At 37.2% G+C, this 24,900-nt stretch overlaps 1 protein-coding gene across 8 annotated transcripts in view; it reads left to right on the forward strand.

Annotated features, from left to right (window-relative positions):
• LOC107788939 (sister chromatid cohesion protein PDS5 homolog B) overlaps positions 1-24,900 on the forward strand; it is a 34,522-nt gene that overhangs the window by 6,479 nt on the left and 3,143 nt on the right. For 2 of the 8 annotated variants that reach the window (XM_016610683.2, XM_075243901.1), the window contains 25 exons: positions 6,922-7,143; positions 7,341-7,557; positions 7,679-7,824; positions 7,947-8,104; positions 8,190-8,339; positions 8,425-8,473; positions 8,873-9,061; positions 10,543-10,722; positions 11,379-11,521; positions 12,542-12,668; positions 14,190-14,339; positions 14,812-14,883; positions 16,057-16,193; positions 17,307-17,427; positions 18,554-18,688; positions 18,766-18,959; positions 19,031-19,178; positions 19,266-19,403; positions 19,494-19,577; positions 19,672-20,154; positions 20,221-20,288; positions 20,364-20,412; positions 21,894-21,980; positions 23,096-23,124; positions 24,241-24,335. In XM_016610683.2, coding sequence (XP_016466169.1) covers positions 6,922-7,143; positions 7,341-7,557; positions 7,679-7,824; positions 7,947-8,104; positions 8,190-8,339; positions 8,425-8,473; positions 8,873-9,061; positions 10,543-10,722; positions 11,379-11,521; positions 12,542-12,668; positions 14,190-14,339; positions 14,812-14,883; positions 16,057-16,193; positions 17,307-17,427; positions 18,554-18,688; positions 18,766-18,959; positions 19,031-19,178; positions 19,266-19,403; positions 19,494-19,577; positions 19,672-20,154; positions 20,221-20,288; positions 20,364-20,412; positions 21,894-21,980; positions 23,096-23,124; positions 24,241-24,335 — 3,571 coding nt within the window. The remainder of the gene's footprint in view (positions 1-6,921; positions 7,144-7,340; positions 7,558-7,678; positions 7,825-7,946; positions 8,105-8,189; positions 8,340-8,424; positions 8,474-8,872; positions 9,062-10,542; positions 10,723-11,378; positions 11,522-12,541; positions 12,669-14,189; positions 14,340-14,811; positions 14,884-16,056; positions 16,194-17,306; positions 17,428-18,553; positions 18,689-18,765; positions 18,960-19,030; positions 19,179-19,265; positions 19,404-19,493; positions 19,578-19,671; positions 20,155-20,220; positions 20,289-20,363; positions 20,413-21,893; positions 21,981-23,095; positions 23,125-24,240; positions 24,336-24,900) is intronic. The other 6 variants (XM_075243897.1, XM_075243896.1, XM_075243898.1 and 3 more) reach the window with 6 other exon arrangements.

The following is a 24,900-nucleotide window of genomic DNA, read 5'->3' on the forward strand; positions in this document are numbered from 1 at the left end:
AGGATTCCTTGCAAGCTTCCAGAATTGATAGGTTTTTAATATCACCAGAATGGAATGACAACTTTAAAACAATCAAGCAACTGGCTCTACCAAGAGTTGAATCAGATCATAGGCCTCTACTTCTGGAATGTGGTGAATGGGAAGCCAGCCCCTCCTACTTCAAATTTGAAAACATGTGGCTCCAGGTAGAAGGTTTTGTGGACAAAATTGAGGAATGGTGGCACAATTACTCAATTGGGGGCAGTCCGGACTTCATATTAGTGCAAAAGCTGAGAAGACTGAAAAAAGACATCACAGACTGGAATAGAACAACCTTCGGTCAATTGGAAGCACAAAAAACCATACTTCTGGAAGATTTAGCTTTGCTGGAGCAAACAACAGGAAATAGACTCATGTCTCAGGCTGAAAAGGAACTATCAATGCATTTAAAGCTTGAGTTGAAAAAGATGGCAAAGGCGGAAGAGGTGTCATGGAGGCAAAAATCCAGGTGCCTGTAGCTCAAAGAAAGACAGAACACAAATGTTTTCCAAAAAATGGCCAGCTCTCACAGGAGAAACAACTGTATAGATAAATTAATGATTGGGGATGAATTAAATGAAGATAGTGATGAAATCAAAGCTGAAATCTTAAGATTTTATCAAGACCTGTACACGAGCAATGGAGACCTACTGTGACCTTTGAAGGTTTGGCCAGCATAACATCAGTTGAAAAAGTATGGCTTGAAAGGCCTTTTGAGAAGGAAGAAGTGCTGACAGCAATAAACTCTTGTGCACCTGATAAAAGTCCAGGTCCTGATGGATTTACCATGGCTTTCTACCAAAAAGCATGGGCAGTTATCAAATCAGATATTATGGGGGCTCTCACTCACTTTTATCAACACTGCTATATGGTTAGATCCTGTAATGCTTCATTCATTGCTCTTGTTCCCAAAAAGAAGGGAGCAATAGAACTCCGGGACTTTAGACCTATTAGTCTCATTGGAAGTGTCTACAAAATTGTTGCCAAAGTTCTAGCTGAGAGATTGAAGACAATAGTTTGGAAATTAGTTTCTGGAGAGCAAAGTGCATTTCTGAAGAATAGGCAGATCACAAATGCCTCACTTGTAGCCAATGAATTGCTAGATGACAGACTGAAAAGAGGGGTTCCTGGAATTCTTTGCAAGCTAGATGTTGAGAAGGCTTTTGACAAAGTCAATTGGTACTTCCTAATTTCAATGTTGAAAGCTATGAGGTTTGGGGAAAGATGGATCAAATGGATAAAATACAGCCTCACAACTGTCAAGTACTCAGTTCTTGTGAATAGATCTTTAGTAGGCTTTTTCTCTCCTAAAAAAGGAATTAGACAAGGTGACCCACTGTCCCCTTTCTTATTCATCCTAGCCATGGAGGGTTTGAGTAAAATGCTAGACAAGGCAAAGCAAATGCAATGGATCGAAGGGTTCAAGGTGGGAAACAATGCAACTACCTCAGTTACAGTTACACACTTGCTTTATGCAGATGATACTTTAATCTTCTGGGGGGCAGAGAGATCCCAGGTGCAGTTTCTAAACCTGACACTAATACTATTTGAAGCAATCTCAGGGCTGCACATCAATATGTTGAAGAGCATGATTTACCCGGTGAATGAAGTACTTAATCTGGAGGAATGGCAAACATAATGGGCTGTAACATAGGCTCTTTTCCAACAACTTACTTGGGCCTCCCTCTTGGAGCAAAGTACAAATCAACATAGATCTGGAATGGAGTAATAGAGAAAGTGGAGAAAAAATTGGCAACATGGAAAATGCACTATCTGTCCATGGGTGGAAGATTGACACTAATTAGTAGTGTTTTAGACAGTATTCCCACTTACATTATGTCCCTCTTCCCTATGTCAAGCAAGGTGCAGAAACAACTGGACAAAATTAGGAGAACATTCCTATGGGAAGGAAATAGTGAAGGCCATAAATTCCATCTGGTGAAGTGGTCAAAAGTGATCATGCCAAAAAACTAAGGAGGTCTGGGTATCAAAGACTTGACCAAGCACAACAAGAGCCTGCTCATGAAATGGTGGTGGAGGTATGCTCAAGAAACAACAAGCATCTGGAAAAAGGTAGTAAATGCCAAATATGGGGTGCAAGACTGTCACGACCCAATTTCCCCTCCGTTTGACGTCGTGACGGTACCTAGTCTCTACAACTAGGTAAGCCTAACACTTTGCGTAATAATAAAATAAAAATATAAATTTAACCAACTATTCAACAATACACAACAATCCCCAAAACCTGGAACATCGTGAATCACAAACTACAGAAGGAAAAGTCAAGAATCTAACAAGGAAGATACAGAAAATAATGGACATGAGAAAGAGTAGAAGTGGACTCCGAGGTCTGCGGACGCGACAAATATACCTTGAAGTCTCCAAAGCTGCCCCGGCTCACTGATAGTGCGGCTGATAAGGTGCACCTAGATCTGCACACGAAAAACATGTGCAGATAGTAGCATGAGTACACCACAATGGTACCTAGTAAGTGCCAAGCCTAACCTCAGTCGAGTAGTGACGAGGTCAGGTCAAGGCTCTACCGGAGTAAATATAATAGATTAAACAGTAAAAGATATAAGTAAAAATTTACGGTAATACATTTAAAGAAATTCTCGAAAATTTAACAGTTAAAGGAGCCCTCGGTTCAGAACAAAATAAACACAATGGGAAATCTCCCGGAATGCTGTCTCGTAGTTTCGAATGAATATGCAGTGTTGGGGGATCTCCCGGAATACGTCCGTAGTCCCAAAGTAAATATGCAGTGCTGGGGGATCTCCCGGAATACGTCCGTAGTCCCAATTTAAATATGCAATGCAAGATACAATGACAGGTATGGCCTCAAATTATACAGTTTACACTAATCATAGATAAGGAAAAATGGGGATTTAACTAAGCATGGCGCACAGAATGTCAATTAGGCAGTTAAAACACGCAAGCATGCTTTTCTAGTCTATACTAAACAATTAAACATTATTAGTGCAATTCAATAAGAGAAACCATTTATGATTTAAAAAGGATAAACGGGATTTTTGCAATAATAGCCTGTGTACGTACTCGTCATCTCACGTACACGGTGCCCACACACCAAATAATATCGAAATATCCTAAGGGGAAAGTCCCCAACACAAGGTTAGGCAAGCCACTTACCTCGAACCAAGCTCAATCAATCGGTCACAATGCCTTTCCCACGAATATCCGGCTCTGAATGGCCCAAATCTAGCCAAAAGCAATTACATATCATAATACAACCATAATAGACTCATCTAATTAATGAAATCAACATTTTAACAAATATTCCGAAATTAATTCAAAAATCGCCCGTGGGGCCCACGTCTCGGAATCGGGTAAAAGTCGCAAAATACGAACACCCATTCACTCACGAGTTTACTCGTACCAAAATTGCTCAAATCTGATACCAAAATCTCGATCAAAACCCCAAAATTCGGCCTAAGAACTTTTCTCAATTTTTCACCCCAAATCCGAAATTTAACGATGAATTCAAGCATAGATTAGTGTAATATAACCATAAAGGAGTTAAGAATCGTTACCCAATCGATATCTCTGAAAATCCCTCAATCCCTCGTCCAAAATCCGAGCTCCCAACTTAAGTTTTTGATAAAAATGGCATAACCTCCGTTTTTGTAACTTTAATACTGCCCAGACGCGTCCTTCTTCGCGAACGCGGCCACACCCTCGCGTTCGCGAAGTGCAATTTACTTCGGCCCAAAAATCCTCCATCTCGAACGCGATGCACATGACGCGAACGCGAAGGCCACTCAGCTTGACCTTTCGTGAACGCGGGATCTCTATCGCGAACGCGAAGCACGAAATCTCGCCTGCCTCCTGTTCTTCTTCGCGAACGCGAGGACCATGTCGCGAACGCGTAGCTTCGAGGTTCCACACCTTCGCGAATGCGAGAGAGACATCGTGGACGCGAAGAGTAATTCAGCTGCCCTTCCCAGATACCTTACGCGAACGCGAGGACTCCCTCGCGAACGCGATGAAGAAAATGCCTGCAACAGAACACCAGAATTCTGCTATCTTCCAAAGTCCAAAAGTGATCCGTTAAGCATCTGAAACTCACCTGAGGCCCACGGGACCTCAACCAAACATGCCAACAAGTCCTAAAACACCATACGAACTTAGTCGAGCTCTCAAATCATATCAAAAAAATGCTAAAATCACAAATCACCTTCCAATTCAAACTTAAAGAACTTGAAACTTCAAAATTCTACAAACGATGCCGAAACCTATCAAACCACGTCCGATTGACCCCAAATTTTGCACGCAAGTCCTATTCGATATTACGGACCTATTCCAACTTCCGGAATCGGATTCCGACCCCGATATCAAAATTTTCACTACCGGCCAAAAACTCCAAAAATTCGACTTTCGCCATTTCAAGCCTAAATGAGCTACGGACCTCCAAAACACAATCCGGACACGCCTCTAAACCCAAAATCACCTAACGGAACCGACGGAATTCCATTCCGGAGTCGTCTTCACACAGTTCCGACTACGGTCCAAATCCTAAGGCTTAAGCTCTCATTTAGGGACTAAGTGTCCCAAAATACTCCTAAACTCAAAACCAATCATCCCGGCAAGTCACAATAGCAGAAATAGATATGGGGAAAGCAGTTAATAGGGGATCGAGGCTATTACTCTCAAAACGACCGGCCGGGTCGTTACAAAGACAGGTGGTGTACCAAGCAAAACAGAGCCCCACATGGAGTTGGCCCATGGAATCATATCCACAATCTGAAAGATGAATTCTTTCAAGAGGTATCCTTCAAGATTGGGAATGGCAACAACATTAAATTCTGGAAGGACAGATGGCTCAACAATCAACCTCTGAAAGATTCACACCCTGACCTCTATCAGATTGCTTCTGACCCTGACTCTACAATAGCTCAAAATAGAACGGGGAACACATGGGATCCCCACTTCAGAAGAAACATGCTGGATTGGGAGCTAAATCAGTTATTTGACCTGTACAGAGTACTTGAAGATGCCACAGGGAATCCACAGGTCTCAGACAGCTTAAGGTGGGGCAATTCTGAAAAGGGTATCTACACAGTGAAGACAGGATATAGTAAACTAAGTGCATCTAATGAAATGATTCAACATTGGCCATGGAAGCTGATATGGAAGACAAAACTCCCTACAAAAGCTATGTGCTTCTCCTGGACAGTCCTTAAGGATGCTATTTTGACCCAGGATAACCTGTGCAGAAGGAATTTTCAGTTGGCAAATAGGTGCTACATGTGTCAGCTCAACTCAGAGTCGGTTAACCACCTGTTACTACACTGTACAGTGGCAGCAGATCTTTGGAACATGTTCCTTGCACTTTTTGGAATCAGTTGGACAGTCCCACAGAACATTAGGGATGCAGCAGTTAGCTGGAGCCTCTGGGAAGTTGATAGATCCATCAAGAAGATCTGGCAAATGATCCCAGCATGTATTTTTTGGTGTATATGGACAGAGAGGAATCGTAGATGTTTTGATGACATTTCAACTTCCAACTGTCACCTGAGGTCTAAATGTTTGATGAGTCTTTTCAGCTGGATTAACCTTTCCCCTGTAAACGATATTATTCCACTCTTAGATTTCATTAGCTCTCTCTCAATGGTTTAGTAACCATTGCCTTGTGCTCTTGGTTAACTCCCTGCTCTAGAATAGTTTTTTGGTACTAAGAGTTAACCAAGTTTTCTATTGTAACCTTTTGCATCTTCTTGATGCCTATAATGCAATACCTTACTTTATCAAAAAAAAAAAGAAGAGTAAGTTTTGTTAGAGATTTCTATTCCAATAGAAAAAATAGATAACTTGTAGTGATAGAGAACCTAAATTTTAAAATATTGGATTGAGATGGGTTTAATGGAGCTATATGGATAGCAAGGATATGTATGGCTGGCTACTACTAGCTTGGAATTGAGAAAATTGTTATCGTTGTTGTTTGAGTGTCTGTCACCTGCAAGGACACTGGTTCTATATCCATGATGATTGAAGTCCACACCCTTGTACTGTTTGGATGTCTGGAAATTACTATCCGCCAAGTTATGAGTCTATAGTTGCAGTTCCCCTCCCTTAGGTTCACAGCCAATGAAAAGTTTTTGTTTGTAGATAAATGTTTTGCATAAAGTTTCTGCTACTGTCTTAGAAGTTATGGCTTTTAATCTCTCATTTTTTCTTTTTGGTTGCATTAGTGATGGTATGGATGCTGATATGCTTTAGATTAGTATACATTTCCTTGGGGCTAATGGAGACTTGTCATTTGCTCAACTTTTTCCTCTGGGTGTTTGGGGAGAAGTGAAAAAGACATCTTCCTTTTGTCCAAGAATACCTATTTATTTGACTGTAGAAAGTTATAATACATGTTTTGTCTGTGGAGCAGGGCTAGTGTGTTTTGTTAAGTAGATGAGGTGCAAAGGATGAAAATACGGGTTGGAGGATTCATCAATGTATGAACATTAGTAATGCCCCAAGCTGACCATTTAATATTGAATTTATCATCCTTTAATTTTGGGTGCAGAATCATCTGTTTAAATCGAACCTTCTTACTTACTCGTCAAAATGCAGGAGTAGTAGTACATGTTATCTGAAGTTGCTCATAGACTTGTTCTCTTAAGCTTACTTCCAGTTATGGCTTTGAAAGATTACCTTCTTCCATGTCATGCTAAGTGTTTTTGTCATTGATGGTGGATACATATATATTATATGTTGCAAGTTTATAGTGATGTGCAATATAGGAACTTTTTACACTTACTAACTGGTGCTTGTTTGGCTTAGATGGAATTGATTGACATTTCTCTCTTAGTTTTGCAATTCATTTTTTCCTGTTATGAAATTGTTGTGTACTTGTCTTTAAAAACTGGAATCATTTTTTAACTTCTGTTCCAGGGTGCATCTCGTGCGTCCCACCAGCTTGCTGTCTCTGTCATTGAAAAATGCAGTGAGAAGATCGAAGATATCATTTCAAGGTTTTTAAGGTCTTGCATACTCAACAGAGATGCTGTGCAGAGTGAGATCAAGGAATACTACCATGATATTATATATGAAATCTTCCAGTGTGCTCCTCAAATGCTTCTTTCTGTCATACCTAGCTTGATGCACGAATTATTGGTGTGTGATTCTTCTGCCTTTTAGTCTATTATTGTATGACAGTGTGCTTTAGTTGTTCGGTCTGATGAATGCTAAAATAAATTTTGATAGTAATGTCTTCCTCATTTTCTCATGTTACTGTTGTTAAAATTCTTCCATTGAAGTTGGTTATTTTGCCCACTTTATTGCTCGAACTAGAAATGTAACTCTCTTTGCAGACAGATCAAGTCGATGTTCGGATAAAAGCTCTTGGCTTGATGAAAAGGATCTTTTCCTTGCCTGGAAACCATTTTGCGCAGGATTATCACCAGCTTTTCGTAGAATTCTTAAATAGATCATGTGATAAGTCTGCTGAAGTGAGACTCATTACACTTGCATGTGCTAAAGCTTTCTACATGACCAATCCATCTGCAAAAGAATCACTTAAAGTTCTTGGTAAGATGTCAAAACTTGAAAGCCTTTTGTTTTCATTTCTTTTTTGTCTTTCAGAATGCCTTAATGTTGGTCTTCTAATTCAGCATTACATCTCATATTTTAACTCTTGTGAACCGAGAAGCCGCTCTTCAAGATCGACTTTTGGATTCTGATGACAGAGTGAGATCAGAGGCAGTTACTGTGATGTGTGACTTGGCAAGACATAAGCTAAAATCTATTCCGTCTGAACTAATCACACTTGTTGCAGAACGATTGAGAGATAAAAAGGTTATGGTGATTGAACAGCTTCCATAAGACATAATTGCTTTTTTTGCATTTCTTAAAAAGAACTCTGATTGTGCTTTCTGATATTTGCTTTTTTTGCCTCTTTTTTCCATCTAAATATATAGGTGTCTGTCAGAAAGAAAGCATTGAAAAAGTTGTTAGAACTGTATCAGGAATATTGCACACAATGTGCTGCTGCAATCATGGATTTCAGTGATCATTTTGAACAGATTCCATGTAAAATTTTGATGCTATGTTATGACAGAGACTGTAAGGAGTTCAAGTATGCCTATTTCACGATGTGACCGTTCTAAATAGATGCATGTTCTAGTTGATGGAGATCTAATTATGATTCATCTGATGCACAGGCCTCAGCGAATGGAGATTGTGCTAGCTGACTCTCTGTTTCCTGGTTCTCTTTCGGTTGAGGATAGAACCAGGCATTGGGTCATCATGTTCTCACTTTTTACACCTTGTCATCTGAAGGCTTTGAATGCAATTTTGTCTCAAAAGCTGAGGTACTTTGGTGAAATCTGGATTTCTTTAACTTCTAAGCTCTGCTTTGCTTCTTTTGCTTGAATTCATGGGGTGATGTGCTTCCAGGTTGCGAAATGAATTGCAAGTGTACTTAACTCTCTGCAACAAAGACAAGGTATCTCAAATAATTGCCAATTGTTAACCGTTTATGATAAGTCTCTTTGTTCTCCACTGTATAGGAGAAAATTGAGTTCATTAAAGCTGAAGCAATAGATGCTTTAATGTTATAATTACTGGATTGTTTGAAATTCCAAATTCCAGATATGAGTACCTCTTGAACTTTGGGATGCCTTTTCTTTTTGCTGAAGTCTTTCTGGTTTAGCCCAGAATGCCTGTCTGATGGTATTAACTACCCTTCTTGTTTCTAATTCTTGGTAGCTGATGTTGGCAAGACAGACTGCTTTGTTATTTATGAAGAAATTCCAATTTGCAGAGAATGGTGGTCCTCCCACATGATTTTCTCACTTCATTTGTTGTAGTAATTTTGCATTGGTTTTCTATCTTTATCCTCCAGGAAGAAGTCTCTGAAGAAGTAGAAAAGAAGATGAAAATGTCCATTGTGAAAATGTCAGCATTTTTTGAGGATACTACCAAAGCACAAGACTGCTTTCGTAAACTGGATATGGTGAAAGACAGTCGAATATTTAATCTGTTAGGAAAGTTGTTAAATGAACAGAAAACTGAAGATGCTCAAACCACCAGGGTGAGCTTGTTTCACCTTCAGTTTTACTTTCTTACTGTTTTTCACTTTCAACCTGGATATAGAGTGGATTTCTTTTTATCAAAATTTCTACCATGGAGCAAGATGCCTTAAGAGTTTCTAATGAATTCTTGCTCAAGTAATCTCAGGATAATTTTTTTTAACCTTCCAGTGGCTTTTATATTTTCTTGGATTCAATCCCCCAATAAATTGCATTAAAATTTAGTGGTGTCTAGAACTGAGAATAACCAGGAAGCAGGGCAAGCGGTTAGGCCTCTTGAGTGGTTTTTCTTGGATGAGCTTGATTTTCAAGGAGCCCTAAGTGGCTCAACAAACTGAAAATTGTGATTTAACGAGAGGAAAAAAAGCTAAAGAGGCCAAGGAGTGTGCCTGGAGTAAAGAGAGTAGACTAATGTTAATGACCGTAATGTATCAAATAGCAATGGAAAAAATGATTCCTAGGTTTAACAGACTGAAATGTGGGCTTGGAGTAGAGCGAGAATGCTTAACAAAATAAGGATTGTGATAGGATCTCTGGTTTTGGTCAGTATAAGGAAGAAGGTTTTCTGGAGAGAAGCTTGAAAACATTTCAGGATAGGTGTATGCCTAAGCTTATGTGTGAAAAAAGACCAACCTTTTGGTTTCTTTGGGGTTTCAGGCTATAAGCTTGTACAGTGGCAACAGCCTTGCTAGAGCTTCAAAGTGATTTCCTTTTTATGAGTAACTGTTGCATATTTAATTTGAAGACATCTTTTTCTTCCCATTCTACATTTACCTATTTTGAGAAAATTTTCTTGCCTTGGAAACTAATCAAAGATAATAGTTTACATTAGCCCTGGTGGTGGGTGCTGGTGTGGAGGCACTGGAACTGAATGTATTTGACAAGCTTATGGATGAGAGGATCTAGTTATCTAAAGTTAGTTATCTAAAGTTAAATATTTATGTTATATGCATTTCCGATGTTGCCACCTTTTCTTGAGCCGAGGGTCTACTGGAAACAACCTCTCTACCTCTCCATTTAGGGGTAAGGTCTGCGTACACACTACCCTCCCCGACCCCATATGTGGGGTTATACTGAGTTTTTTGTTGTTGCATTTCCGATGTCGAGTAAATTCTTTAATGCATTTGAATTAGTTCGACTCACTTTTAATGAGTCAAAGAGGACTTTCAATTGGGTTAGAGAGGAGTTTACTTTTCATGATTTAAGTAAGAAGCAGAGTGTTTTGTGTGGTCATTCCCCATAATATATCTGCCTTTTGTAACTCTTTGGTTCCGTCTGGACTATATGCACACCTGATTTGGCGTAAGGCAGCGATTTTGGGGCACATACAAGTTCATGATAACATGGTAGTGCAATTTTTTTACGGATTAATCTAATTTTCCCTCCTTTTATCTTGTTTTCTTCTTTATATTTGAGTTATTGCACCATTATCAATTCCTTGACAAACTTAATGCACAACTTGTCGGCCCTTTGCATTATCCAGGATAATCTTTTGAGAGAGATTGGGGACAAGAATCCGCATGCTGAGTTTCTTCAATTACTCTTTATGAAATGCTCATTCAATCTGTTTGGTTCAGAGCATGTGCGCTGTATTTTAAGTCATCTTTCAGATGACAGATATGGAAATAGGCATTTGGAGGACTCTTCTGTTCAACTCCTCTTGGTAAGAGAAATTACTTTAAAAGAAAGAATCCTGAAATTGGTGGATATTAGTAGATTTTTTTCTATTATCATCTTTTGTGCTCCTCACACCCAATATTCCTTAGGAACTTTGGGTAGTAATAGATCAACTGTTTTGCAGATTATGCTTATAATAGTCCAAAAATTGCACTCTAGTCTTTTCTTCCTCTCTTCCTTTTCTGACAGTCAATAGAAATACTGGCATCCCTTAATTGAACTAGACTGAGTCTGAGAAAGTTCTTGTTCGACTTCCACTGATGGTGACTTTTAGAAAGTTAAACCTAGATCTCTATTACTGTACTAGTCACTATGTTAAATGAAAAGGGGATCATAGAAAGCTTCAGATTTTTTTGCTATTTGAGCACGACAAATGTGAAAATCGTCATGTTTAAAAAGCTTACCTTTTGTTAGTTATTTTTCATTGATATTTCACAAAGCCATCTGCTGGTGCAATCACTTCTTTTGCGTGAAGTTCTCCAGTTTGATAAAGGGCTTTAGGAAACTTAAGCTTTACATGCCACCTTGACCCTATTAATCTCTTTCATTTTGTCTGTTAGATTTTTATTCATATAGTATTTGCAGCCGTATTTATTGTATGCTATATTTTTCGCTTTCATATTCATCCCCTTTTATTGCCAGACTATTCTCAGTGCATTTCCTTCACTCTTGAGAGGTTTGGAGACAGAATTCCAGCTCTTGTTGTCAAAGGAGATTATCCCATTTAATGAACGGCTGATCCAGATTCTTGCAAAAGAAGGATCCCATATGTTAATCAACCTTGGGTAATTTTTTCACGTTTTAGGTTGTGGTTTGTGCATTCTTTTCTATAGAGCGACTGCAGTATGTGGAAGAATGAGTCAAAAGAGACAGTATTAAGCTTCCATTAATTTTTTTCACATGAATGTGGCATATGGTCTGACAAAAAAGTTTACACGGTTAGGTTGGGAGTAGCTTACTCTTTGGTTCGAGCACTGTACAATTTACTGTATAATGTCTTATATTTAACATTTTCCATTCCGATACGGCGATACCTACTAATCTTGATGATCTGTGTAATTTGTCTGTTATGAGATTGAGCATTACCTCCCTTGGCATTTGTTCTAGAAATTAGCATCTCTCGGCATTAAATATTTCATTTGGTGATTTAGCAAGAGCATGAACTTAAATTAAATTTTACATGCACTGCTTTATATTTTGGTGTCATATTCAAGTGTTAAATTTCTTAAGTTAATCATCTGATTCTTTATTAAAAGTCTGCCCTTTGGTTCTGTTGTCTTTACTATTCCAAGGAGTGGCCCAGATGCTTCACCATGTTAGCATCACTTCTACTCCTGAAGCAATGGAGTCTTTCCTGCTATTAGCTTCAACCTGGGTGAATCCCTCAGACCATCAGTTTAGCTTCTTTTTTCTTCTTTTCTGTATTTCATTTTGTTTGAGTTCTTCTTGGTGCTATGATTTGATAAGACAGGATTGCAGCTTCTTCCTAATATGTATCATAGCAAACAGTCTTTACCTTCACATAGGAGGATGATGTGGGTTTTCTTCTTACTTGGTTGAAAGACTAGATTACACATTCTGTACTTGTTTTTACACAAGTTCTTTGGTGGTTGGCTTCTTCTAGAACTCAACCAAGAAATTGCATGCTTTTACATTCCATTTCCCCACCTTTTTTTTCCGTGTAGAATGTTTAGTTAGCCTCCCTTTTTCCCCCAGAAAAGTGGAATGTGTTTTTCCTTGTTGCATATGTTATGTTGCGTTACTACTATCTCTTTTGTTCTGAGTTAGAGCGGTTGTATTTGCAGTGATATATATTCCTTCTTAGAGAAGGTTTGCTTGGAGGGCAGTCGTGTTCAATCTAAATTGGCTGTTTCTGCAATTGCTGCATTGATGAACCCTTCAGAGCAGTCCATTTTATTAGAATTATGCAAGGTGGTGAAATCTCATCTATTTGCTATAGTGATGTAAAATGTCTGTTCCTTTTAGAATTTTCTCGGAGTTTGCATGATCTTTTTTTCGTTTTAACTATTGCAATCCAATGGGATCTGACTATAAGCTTCTACTAGCACTGCCATTAGAAAGCAAATCAAATTGAAAAAATTTATAGTACTTCACTTAATTGTTTTGCCTTTGCTTCCTGTCAAACAGTTCACCTGAGCAGTTACTGCTCCTACTACTACTGTTGCAACTGTTGTTACTACTATTTCTATCACTACCACAACAAGCCAACAACTACTGCTAATAATTAAACTAATAAAAATGATAATTACATTGTCAAAATAATCATCAGATGATCAGAATTCAAAATGATATTGATAATATAAGCGTAATCATCATTTTTTTTGATAAGGTAAATTGTATTAATCAAAAATGAGAGAATCTCCCGTATACAAGAAGTATACCAAAAAGTAGAGAATTTACATCAGAACATGATTCTCTACAAAAGACGCCCAATCTTCTGTACAAATAGGGGCTATATGAGTGCACCTTTGCTAGGGTACACGCTACCACTTGTTAAAGCCCAAAGCTTTGTGCAGTTGGTCACTCTTACTCTGGGTTTTCTCAAGTGATTGACTCAATGTTGGAGGCTAAAAATTTTGGCTACTTTTTTTCAATTTTTTTTTGTAAACACTGTTTGTTCATAAAATATGATCAATTTTGAGAAAATTTTGAAAAAAAATTTCAACCGGTTTTTGGGTGAAATTTTTTCTTCCACTCACAGAACCTCAACTTTTTTTTCAAATAAAATGCATGTCCAAACACAACTTCAACTTCCAAAAATTATTTTTCAATATAACTTCAAAACTCTTTTTTCAAATTTCAACCAAATCTATGTCCAAACGCTAGCTAAGAAAGTGGAAAATCAGAATAGAAGATGTGAAGTTTCTGATGGAAGAGGATGTGCTAATTTTGGTGGTAGTGGCATGAGATAATTATAGCTGAACTTTTCGAGAGATCGATGTTTTTGTTTCATTTTGCATCTAATGCATAGTGTTTTTGGTTTAATGTTTTGACCCCAATAGTTTATAGATTGATACTACATGTCGTCATAAAAAGAATTGACAGTACATGTTATATCTGAGATGCTTTTTGCTATAACTGACTTGAACTATTTGTTCATTTAGCAAAATGGGCTCTGTTATGCTACAATATGCTTTCATATTGGTTGATCCATCATTTTCTCATTGTTTTCTTTTCTCGAGTCAATTTTAATTATATTTTCTACTTTACCATTTTCACTAGCATATTATTTATTTAAACTTTACCTAGTACTGATGGAAACACTTTAAACTGAAAAATTGTGGTGCTTACACCCCATGCCTTGGGGCTCATGCCTTTGTGCTCGCCTTTTACTTGTCATACTTTTTTGTTTGTGTTGTTACTCTGTTATTTTAAACTCCTCTGTGGATTGATCCTAAGGTTCTATCTCTTCTGCATTTATTATCTTTCTAGAAACTTGTGGATTCTCTGCATCTGGGGAAGCAGCTTCCAACAGTTTTGCAGTCTTTGGGCTGTCTGGCACAACATTCTGTTTTAGCATTTCAAGCACATGAAGAGGTGGTGACCCGTTATATCATTGAGGAAATATTTCAACTAACTGATGTGAGTTTCCTTTTCTGACTAGTGACTACTTGTTCCCCCAAAAAATGAAAAAAATTAAAAAGGAACTGATCAAAGGGGAAAGGCATAATAACTGATAGTACTCCTTTGACCTGTTCACTTTGATATCCTTAGCAATCATGTGGGTAATATGGAAAGAGAGAAATAAGAGGGCTTTTGAAGTGGTGGAACAAGATTTTGTGAAATTGCAAAGTAGTTTCTTGTTCCTAGTTTCTTTTTGGTGTACTCATGAGGTCCCTATTTGTATAGAGGATTGGATCTCTTTTGTTGAGAACTATATTTTGGTGTAGGTTCTCTTCTTTTTTTTTTTCTTTTTTCTTTTTGGTATACGGCTTGTATACGGGGTTAGTCCCCAATTGTTAATTAAATTATTTACCTTATCAAAAAAAAACTTTGATATCTGTAAATTTCTGTTTCTTTCCCTACTGATGTAGATAAAATTTCTTCCTAGTAGGGGGCCATGTTGGAGGATCCCAATTTGTTAGAAAAGGCTTCTTCTGAATGTAGTGTTTCTTGCCAATTAAAGGTGAGTCTCATCCATCTTATTCGCACTCCTTTTCCTCTTTGATTTGGGTTCTACCAGTCTACAATCCACTTATTGAACTGAATGTCTTTGAACATTTAAAAGCCGTCAACTGATTGATCTGCACTTGCACCTCTTTTAATATATACATCTCCATTTGGGTTCCATCTTTTAAGAATTCACTTGTAATCGCTCTTCATATTGAATAGCTGTACGTATGGATATGCACTTGAGCTTGTCAGAGGTTAATAATAGATTGCGCCTGACAAAATGATATTTATAACTCGCATTTCTACGATGCAACTTACAATTCACATTCCCAAAATGCAATATATAAATCTCATTCCGAAATGCACCAAAAATAACATAAATGATGATCACTTTAAATAACAAATATATACATCAAAATGTGTCTTGTAATGACAATACGTGTTTCACCAACATATAATCCTTCTTACACTTTCCCTTTATAGAATTTCATCATTCTGATTCTGTGTTTCTTTCTGATTGGTTTTCAAGTTCCTTGATAACATTTCGCATTGCCGGATCATAAACCATGTCAGAAGAGACCCAAGATATTACTAAGACGTCTTTGAGGAATTCAAAGAAAGAGAATTCCCTCAGGAAATTTTTGACGAATTTTTTGGATCAAATATAAACTTAGAAAACCATCGAATTCATAGGAAAAAAGAGAGAATTGTGCAGGTAGAGAGACTGTTTCCGATAGACCCTCAGCTCTAAGCAAGCATGCAAAAATCACAACAGTATTTCTTTTGTTATCTGTTCTGTTAAATGTTGTCTACATAATAATCTGAAAATTGCTTCAAAGGGGGTGACCTAGCTATCGAAGAGATGGAGTAACAATCTCGATTATTCCTATTTGCTCAAGTCTTGATGGGTAAGTTATCCAACATCTGTGCAAATGGTAGGTGACAAGTACCCGGTGGGTTAGTTGAAGCACGCGAGTTTGTCCGCATACCATCGTCATAAAAGAAAAAAAAAACTTAAATTATCTGAAAATTGTCCTGCATTTAACTGACTGAGCTCATGGATTGGTTTATGTGCTAATAAGTTTCGAATCACTGAACTTCAGCCAGGACCCAAAAGATGTTAATGTATAATAGTTTAGCTTTATAGTTAGGACTTTGGCTTCTCTTGACTATTCAGTTGATGCAGATTTTTGGGCTCAAGACGCTAGTCCGGAGCTTTTTGCCCCATCAAAGTGCAGCTGTCAGTCGTCCAATTAACTTTTTACTGGATATTATACTTGAAATGCTTCAGAAGGGTGATTTTTATGATGGTAGTATCTCAAGGTAGGGATGATTATTGTCAAAATTTCTAATTAGATGTTTATCAGTATATGAGATTCTGCTTCTTTGAGCATATGAGAGAGTCCTCGACAGTTGGGTAATGTTAGATTCCTGGTGACTTGTGAATGAAAATTTCGTTGTTAGTGGCTTGTACGTTAGCGTGAAAACTTAAGGAATTGGGCACTACCCAATACTAATACAGAAACTGTAAGTCAAGTAATGGTCTTACCGATGTCTCCACTTAATGATGTGGAAGAGGGTGAATCTCCATGCTCAAGGACCAACATACTTGTAAGCTGTAAGGCTCTTATATGCTCTGACAATATGTAGTTTAGATTCATGGTTTACCTCCTAGCAGATGTAACCACTTAGGTTGAAAACAATTCTAGCATGGAGTCACTATCCATGAAGCACTGCACAAGATTTAAGGCTATGCGACACTGTGTACACTATTTGTTTACGTCTTCTATTATATTTTATATTTTTGGACATCCTTGTCGCATAAAATGGACACAAGTAACCTATTCTGGGACACCAAATTGACCTGATAAAATCTAGACTAATTACTTTGGGCCTTAGCGTGACAAATATTACTTCCAGAAATAAAAAGGATAGCCCCAGAATATCGCATAAAACTCCAGCAACTAGCTTAAGCCTCCGTTCTTCTTCGCTTCTTCTTTCTTTCATTCTTTGTTCCCTTAGGGTGAGTGGGTGTATACTGTATGCAGTCTTCCCCTCGTTTTCTGCAAAGAGACTATTTCCACACCTAGAACCTGTGACCTGTAGGTCTCCAAGGAAGAAACTCTACCGTTGTACGGAGGCTTGCCCTTTTTGCTTACACTTGCCTACTGGCAAAAAATGTTTGGACCTACTTTACCACTTAGTAGATTCTATGCTGCTTATACTTCAGACAAGCAGAAGGTATTGCTGGTCAATTATGTACTTCCTATAGATAACATGCTTGCGACATTGTAGCTTGTAAGAAAATTTAACCAGAACAAATGAAAGGTGGAAACTAAAGGTATTCTCTGTTTCAAAACATTTTTGCTGCAGGTGATATCTTCTTTGTAGCGTTTGTGATACTTGCAATGTCTTATTTATCCGTTATCTTTTTAGCAGTGATTCTGACAAGGCTCATATTAGATTAGCTGCTGCAAAGTCCGTTCTTCAGCTCTCAAGAAGGTGGGATTCACTCATTTCACCACAACTTTTCCGCTGCACGGTTTTGACGGCCAAGGTTAGAAGAGCTCCAGTCTGAAGTAATCCTTTTGTAATTGCTTACAAATTCTAGCAACTCACTGGCCAAAGAGATGCAGTGTTTGAGATTCAACAAGTTTTATATTTGTGAAGGTCTTATCCAGTGCATAATTGATAAGTAACAGTTGGATTATATAATATAGAACCATACCTCTTGTTTACTTGTTGTTCTGGCGTTTAGGTTCTGCGAAGACATTATACGTTTATAGTTTATTACCTTGTCACCGTTACAATCAGCAGAATTGTGTCATTTTCTCATGTTGTCTTTCTTCTTTATGGTATTGGCCAAGCGTAATGTATGTTGAGGTAGAGTAATGGTTAGTTTTGCAAATAGAATGGATTTCTCTTGTAATTTCATTTTTCTGTTAAGAGGACTTTGATGACTGAGAGCCTCGGTTCATAGGAGATAATTCAGTTTCATTTCCTGTAGTTAAACTTGATGGAGAATGAATGAGAAAAAAGTAATAAAATTTTCAAAAAGGAACAAAAGAAGTTGCTCCCTCCTTTTCAATTTATGTGTCTTAGTTTGACTGGGCACGGAGTTTAAGAAAGTAAGGAAGGCCTTTATATGTTGAGGCATTCTTTTTGAAACAAACTAAAAGTAAGACACATAAATTGAAATGGAGGTAGTAAGAACTAAAGAGTTGATAGTTTTGTTAAGTTAGGGGAGTTCTTACATGATTTGGACTACTATATGGTGTAAGTTGGGTTTCTTGCTGTGAAAGTATAGCTTCTTAAATTTAGTTGATTAGTGTTGAATATTTGATGCCATTGTTTGTTATGTTATATCATGTATAAGGTAGCCAATCCAGACAAAGCTCATGATATGGACTCTGCTAAATGGCAGACTAATTCCCTTTCCTTAGTTTGTTTTATATTTTCAAGCTTGCCTTGTTTTATTTTCTTTTCTGCCATGCTTGACAGAATCAACTTTAGCTAAGGTCGAACCGTCATAAATTTTCCTGATGTTCATTGTAGCACGAATTTGACCTGATGAATTGAAAGCCTATGTAGATATAAGTTAACATTGATAATAGCTTGCGTTTGAGTTTCACTTTTGTAATATTTGAAGTTTGTGATCCTGGATTCCTATAACTTGGTGATAGGATAATTCTCCTCTAGTACAGAGACTGTTTGTTAAGAAGGTGCAAAAGCTTTTGAAGGAGCATAAGATCCCTTGTAGATATGCATGTGCATTTCCATTTGCTGCCACAGACTCTCCAGAAGATCTACAACAAATGGTAGGTTTGCATTAAAATCTTAGTTGTTTGTTTGTTGTCAGATTATTTGTGCTCTCCTGACATAACCCTTTTTTTAGTCTTTGAAGTACATGGAAGAATTTGTACAGGAATATGGAAATACAGCAAGAATAAATCAAATATCTACAATGCCTGGACATGTGACTGGTCTTCCTGTTTACGTAGTGGTTTTCTTGATCCACATCCTAGCTCATGATCCAAATTTTCCCTCTGCTGATCTCCATGATGCCAACTTCTGTGCTCAGTTTTTCAGGTTAGTGTTTACTCATCAGTTGTGTCTTTAAACACCTCTTCTTCCTTTTCTTACTATCCCTTTGGGGCCAGTCCACTTGTTTTCAGCTTGCAGGCGTTGGTTGATTGTTATTGCTCTGATGGCACTGTGGACCTCATTAGTAAATCTATTTCATACTTGAGAAGCATCTTCCATGCTATAAAAAAAGCAGAGGATGCTGTTGATGCACAGATTACACCTGTCAGTGTCTTGGTCTTGATATTGATGCTAGTTCCTTATTCTTAAATGTATTAGTGTTGATTCATGAGAGAGTTTGTCATATTGCAGAAGCTTCATGTTTTGTCAGATATTGGGATTTCTTTGTTGGATGCAATAGGTAACACAAGCGTCTCTCGTTCACATATCCCTGGACTTATTTTGCTACCATCTTCACTGTATAAAGTGGGTCAAAAACATATTAGTCAGGCAAGTTCTACAATTTACTTTCTTTTGGCATGCAGCATTTGGTTTGACTATTTTTTGTTTTATTTACACTTCTCTTCTTTTCTTTTGCAGGGAAACAGTGATCTTTTAATTCATTATCACCAAGATGAAAGTTTCATTAGGAAATTACTTGATAGTTCGAAAAATAAAGCTCAAGTACATTCCTTTATCCCCTCCATTGATTTTTATAAGTTGTCACTGGAAGTGCATAACCGATTTTGTTCTCATTGTTCTTCCTGTGATATCTCAGACAGCTGGCTCCATCAGTGTACAAAACCAAAAATGTCAAGATGGCATGACTCGGTCAGGTAACAGTGGGGGCAGCAAATTGGAAATGCAATTTTGCAAAAAGGGACCTCTTCCGTTGAGCATTATAAAAAAGAAAGATTCAGATAAGGAGGAGTTAAGTGAAACTTCAAACCAAGAGCTCGATACTAGAGAAAGACAAAAAACATCTGAACCATGTTCAGCTTCTGCATCATTTGAATTACATAAGGAGTTTTCGATTGACGATGAACATGAAGATGATGCACATGGAACCATTGAAGCTGTGGTTAGAACTGAGCATCTTCCATATCATTCAAGAACTCGCAGTTCACGACCCTTGTCTGATAAGAAAGATGAACATCCATGTTCTCTAAAAGAAAAAGACACAATCTCAAGATGTAAAAACATAATGCATGAGCGTTCCAAATCCGGGAAAGGGAACCGCTCAGATATCTCCATCTCAAAGGTATATCCTATCAAATCTTTCAGCTTTTTCAATCAGAACTTCTTGCTCAAACTCTTGAATATGTAGGAAAGCAAAAATAAAGCTGAAAAGTTAATCAGGCAGCAAATAGAACTGTGCTCTTCCGAAGATAAATGGTGAGAATTGCTTTGATATTTGTATATTTTATAACATTCACTTTTCATGACATGTATGTTCTTTCAATGATGCAGTTGTTCTGGAAGCACAGAGGCTTTCGATTCTAGCGACAACACTCTCAAGGTCAGTCAGAAGATTGCCAAATATAAGAGATGTCTTCAATAATGTATAGAAAATGTTATATCTGTTTGTTGCTTGTTTCCCTGTAACATAAATAGTCAAAAATGAAGAACCTTCTCTGGGTATATTAGGAGGAAAAGTTTCCTGGTTTCCAGTAGCATTCTCAACTAGTGTCCTTCTACTTTTGGTCTAATTCTTTTAAGGAGGGTCCTAAAAAACTGAGCTTTGCAAGTTTGCTGTTACAACTGTTTTATTAAGCTTATGAAAGTAGGTGGGTGAATGCCAATCAAAAAGCCTAACAGGATTTGCCTAAGTTTCTTAGCTATATAAGGTCTGGTACAAGGGCTTTTGCTGATTTTGTAGAATTGGACATGTACTTTAAGATGAATTCATAGATTGCAATGCAACTGTTTTGTGCAGATAGTCAGCAGAGAAGATAATTAGCTAGACAAAATATGTTAGGTGAAACGGATTCTAATTGTATTTAGGTGAGGTGGCTCTGGATTGTAGGCTAGGTTTACGTGTTGTTGCTGGAGTTAGACAGTTGATATAATCAAGTTTTAGATTCTTCTGAGAAAGTATAATTGGCTTCGAAGGTCTTCCAATTGGCAAAATATAAGAAAATCTATTCTTGACATGATTAAGGTTAGGTACTTTTGCATTCCCATAGACTTCTTTCTGAAAAGGGACTTCAGTCCTCAGTGCCACCTAGAAAGTGGGTTGTAGATCAAACAATGGGCCCTCCTCAGTCCATCTTCCCCTTATCACAGAATTCACCACCATATAGCCTATTGGATCCATAAGTGAAAAGGAAAGCTGAAATCAAAAAGAAAGAAGAGAAATTACGCCATCTTTCGCGAGAGAGGCCACCTCTCTTAGGCCGGGTTCCTGACAACACTGTTAGTTTCAGATGAAAATGAAAAGTGCCCTGGCCCTAGCAAGCACTTGCTCTAATAAAAAACGAGACTACTAAGGAAGCCAAAAAAAAAAAAGAAAAAGAAAAAAGAACTACTCCTATATCTAATTAGTCAAGCACTCACAAGCAAGAAAACAGATTTGCTACCTCGTGTCTTAGTAAAATAGTAAATTCTACTTTATTACTCTGTGTATGAGAGAATTAATTTATTTAAGGTTTTTGGCTTCTGAGCTTGGGAACTTGTCAGTACAATATTAGAGCTCATAATGCTTTTCCTTTTTTTGGTGATAGATTGTGGGACTTATGTTCACTTGTAATGAGCTAATTGTGGTTGGATTATCATGGGAAAGGGGGAGTGTAACAAATCCGTGTATCTTGAGATAGAATTATATTTGCTATAACCAAATTATTACTCTATACTATCTGTTCACTTAGTTGCGGACATTGGGTTGCATTCACTTCTGAAAGGCTTTCTCCTACAAATTGAAGTATATTTGAATTTGACACCCAGATACCTAGGAGAAAATTTTATTTGCTATCAGTTAACAATGGAAATTTGCACGTGTAGATCACCTATGACAGCAGGGAAGCTGAGGTTGTCAGTTTGGATAGTGAGATTTTGGGGACTTTAAGTAGCCATTCCTTGCTTGACCAGGTATACTAACATCAGCAAATGCTCAATTTATCCAGACACAGAAGTAGGTTTCATGTTTTTGCTTTTAAGAAGCAAACCTTGAATGGAAGATCTATTTTTCAAATAAATAAACCTTTAATGGAAGATCTAAGAAATAATATATAATGCAACAGAGTTTAATGAGTTATCACCATCTCTATTTGATCTTTTCCTAAATTTGAGCAAATAGGTTAATAAACATGTTTCATATCTATCATGTATATGTATCATATTCCATCATATATGTGTATACTCAAACAACACTGAATATAGCAAAAGGTTTTTGTAGAGTTCATGTAAGGTAGACTTGCAAAGTGGTGCATTAGCATGCTATTTAAGACTTAGAATCTTTATTGTAAAAACTAAGAATTGTAAGGACCTTAAATGTCAATTACAAATGAAAGTGAAAAAAATTAGAGAAAAGTGGGGAAAAATAGTAATGCTTGGTGACTATCTAATCTGCTAAATACAAGATAGAATGCTGGTGACAATTTGTTTTTATGTTTCCTTTGCTCTTCAACCTTTGGATTTGACTGTAATCTTCTGCGCCTGCCAATAACTAGCTTATTTGCTCGTAAACCCAACATCCTAATTGAAGTTTTCCTTCCGAGTATTTTGAAATTAATTGCTATTTACTTAAGAAAAATATTAAATACTTTAATGCTTAACTCAAAAGAGTGTCTAAAACTCAGACATGAATTAGAAACTTTACTTTTTTGTTACCCTTGCTTCCATTCCCACAACATGAATCTCGATTGTATTACCTTTCTTAAAGGCCTAACATTTTGTCTTGCATTGTGATCAACAAGTCTAACTTTTCATTGAGTTGTTATTACCAAAGCAGTTTGCTTATTTCCGTGATTTGATAGTAAAAGAATATTCGCCTCTGCCTAAAGATTTTTGAAAATTTTGTTTCACTTTAACCCATACCTGAATTAGGATTTTATTGATTCTCAACTGAAGATTCTTTTTCACTCCAATCACCGTAATCACATTGTCATATCGAGTTTGTTCTCCATTTTCTGTACCTTATTATTTTTTTAGTATTACGATCTGGTCGATGTGGTTTGGTCCCTAATGCTGAGCTAATAATGCAGGATTCCTGTGGTCTGCAATCACGGTGCTGGTGCGCTGTTACTTCTTTCTGAATATCAATGGGGAGAAGGATTATGTGATGCATTGCATTTTTTTTTTTTGGAGAAAAAAAAGTCATTTGACGTGTTAATTGCACTCAGCTTTAAGTCAGGAACGTAATTGGTTGCTATTAGTGTTCTTCCTTTTCCTAACTAAAAGAAGCATGATACAGTGGAAGCATCACCTACTTACCTTGCTCTCTTGATGAATAGCACCTGTAAAATTAACTGTATGAACTAATATACATTACGTTGTAAAATTGCACAATATCTTTTTGAACACAATAATTTCACAAAAGCATCATAAAATACATACTTTATGCAGAAGGCACAGTCATAACATTAGCCAACTAGGAAAGCTTTTTTGATGAACTCTAATTATTTTCACTTTGACGCTAAATTCTTCGAGATTCTAATAAGGATTTTTTTGGCCTGCATGGTAGTCACTTTAACATGTCAGTGGTACTACCCTTTCACTTTAACATGTCAGTGGTACTTACCTTAATTTAGGAGTTCAGCTTACAAAACCAGGTAGATGAAGCATCATAATTTAGGGGATGAACCATTCACACAAATAAGTCTTATGTAAACTTTATAAAAAATTAGTCTTATGTAAATTTCCTTAGATTTGGATGTCTTGGTATGCATTTTGCTTAATCTTAATCAGGATTGCATTAGCATCTGGATCCTGGGTTTCACTTGAATGTAGGACGATCTGTCTGCTGGGCTGCACTTGGGTCCATTAGACTAGTCCCTCGCTAAAGACAAACTTATATTGACACAACCCCTGCAAAAACTATGGAGCTTGTGTGCTGCTGGGTTAAGATTGTCAAACATATTACTGTATTACATAGAAAGGGTAAAAATAGATGAAACATAGACATTCATCTATCCTCACTCTTTCACTTCTCTCCTTTAAAATGGTATTCATTTGTTAGTCATGTAAAACATGTTCACACACTGCTATTCATGCATGTGCTCATGCAGCATCCATTGTTGTTCTCATATTATGGTTGAATTCCACATTTTTGTTCCGTAGTGGATGCTATGATCTGTAAAAGCTTTTGCTGTAGTGATAATAAGAAGTGCTCTTCTTTTGATAATCCTAGGAAAAGTAGTGACATGATTGGATATGTCTCTCAACAAGAAGATGACTTGTCAAAGGATGAAGCTACTTTTGGTAGTAAAAAGACCGCTTTAGCTGGTAAAGATCTTACCTTTGTTTCGTTACTTCTTTCCTTTAACTTTGCAGATTTGTCCACAGTGAAAACTAAGCTTGATCCAATTAGAAGAAGCATTACTAGGTCTTCTGTTATACTTGAGTTTCTTTCTGTAATGCGAGAGCTTTACTATTATTTTCTCTGTTTATTTCCTCAAGTCAATTTTTCTTTTTTCTCTTTTTTTTTTCTTTTAAAATTTTTTTTTTTGCTTGAGTTGTGCTCTCTTGTTGGATGCACCAGCTTTCACAAGTGTTAGGCTTTCCTATTTATCCGTTCAGTTTTATCTCCATGTGCCATCTTCTTTCTTTCTTCAACCTTCAATTTCAAAGCTGGTTTTGCCTTGTTCCTTAAATGGAGCTAGGCAACAAGTCATGACGCCATGTATAGACTTGAGACTATAGAGGAGGCATCCTATTTAAGTTAGAGTTCCGACCAAAAGTTTTGTGATTTTCTTGCTAAAAAAATTGTTACTATTAATGCAGCTGCACCCTTTAATTATTAAACTTGATTAATAGCTTTGTTGACGAGAAATAAAATCATTAACGTTAA

The sequence above is a fragment of the Nicotiana tabacum genome, chromosome 22 (genome assembly GCF_000715075.1).
Source record: "Nicotiana tabacum cultivar K326 chromosome 22, ASM71507v2, whole genome shotgun sequence".
Classification (NCBI taxonomy): Eukaryota; Viridiplantae; Streptophyta; class Magnoliopsida; order Solanales; family Solanaceae; genus Nicotiana; species Nicotiana tabacum.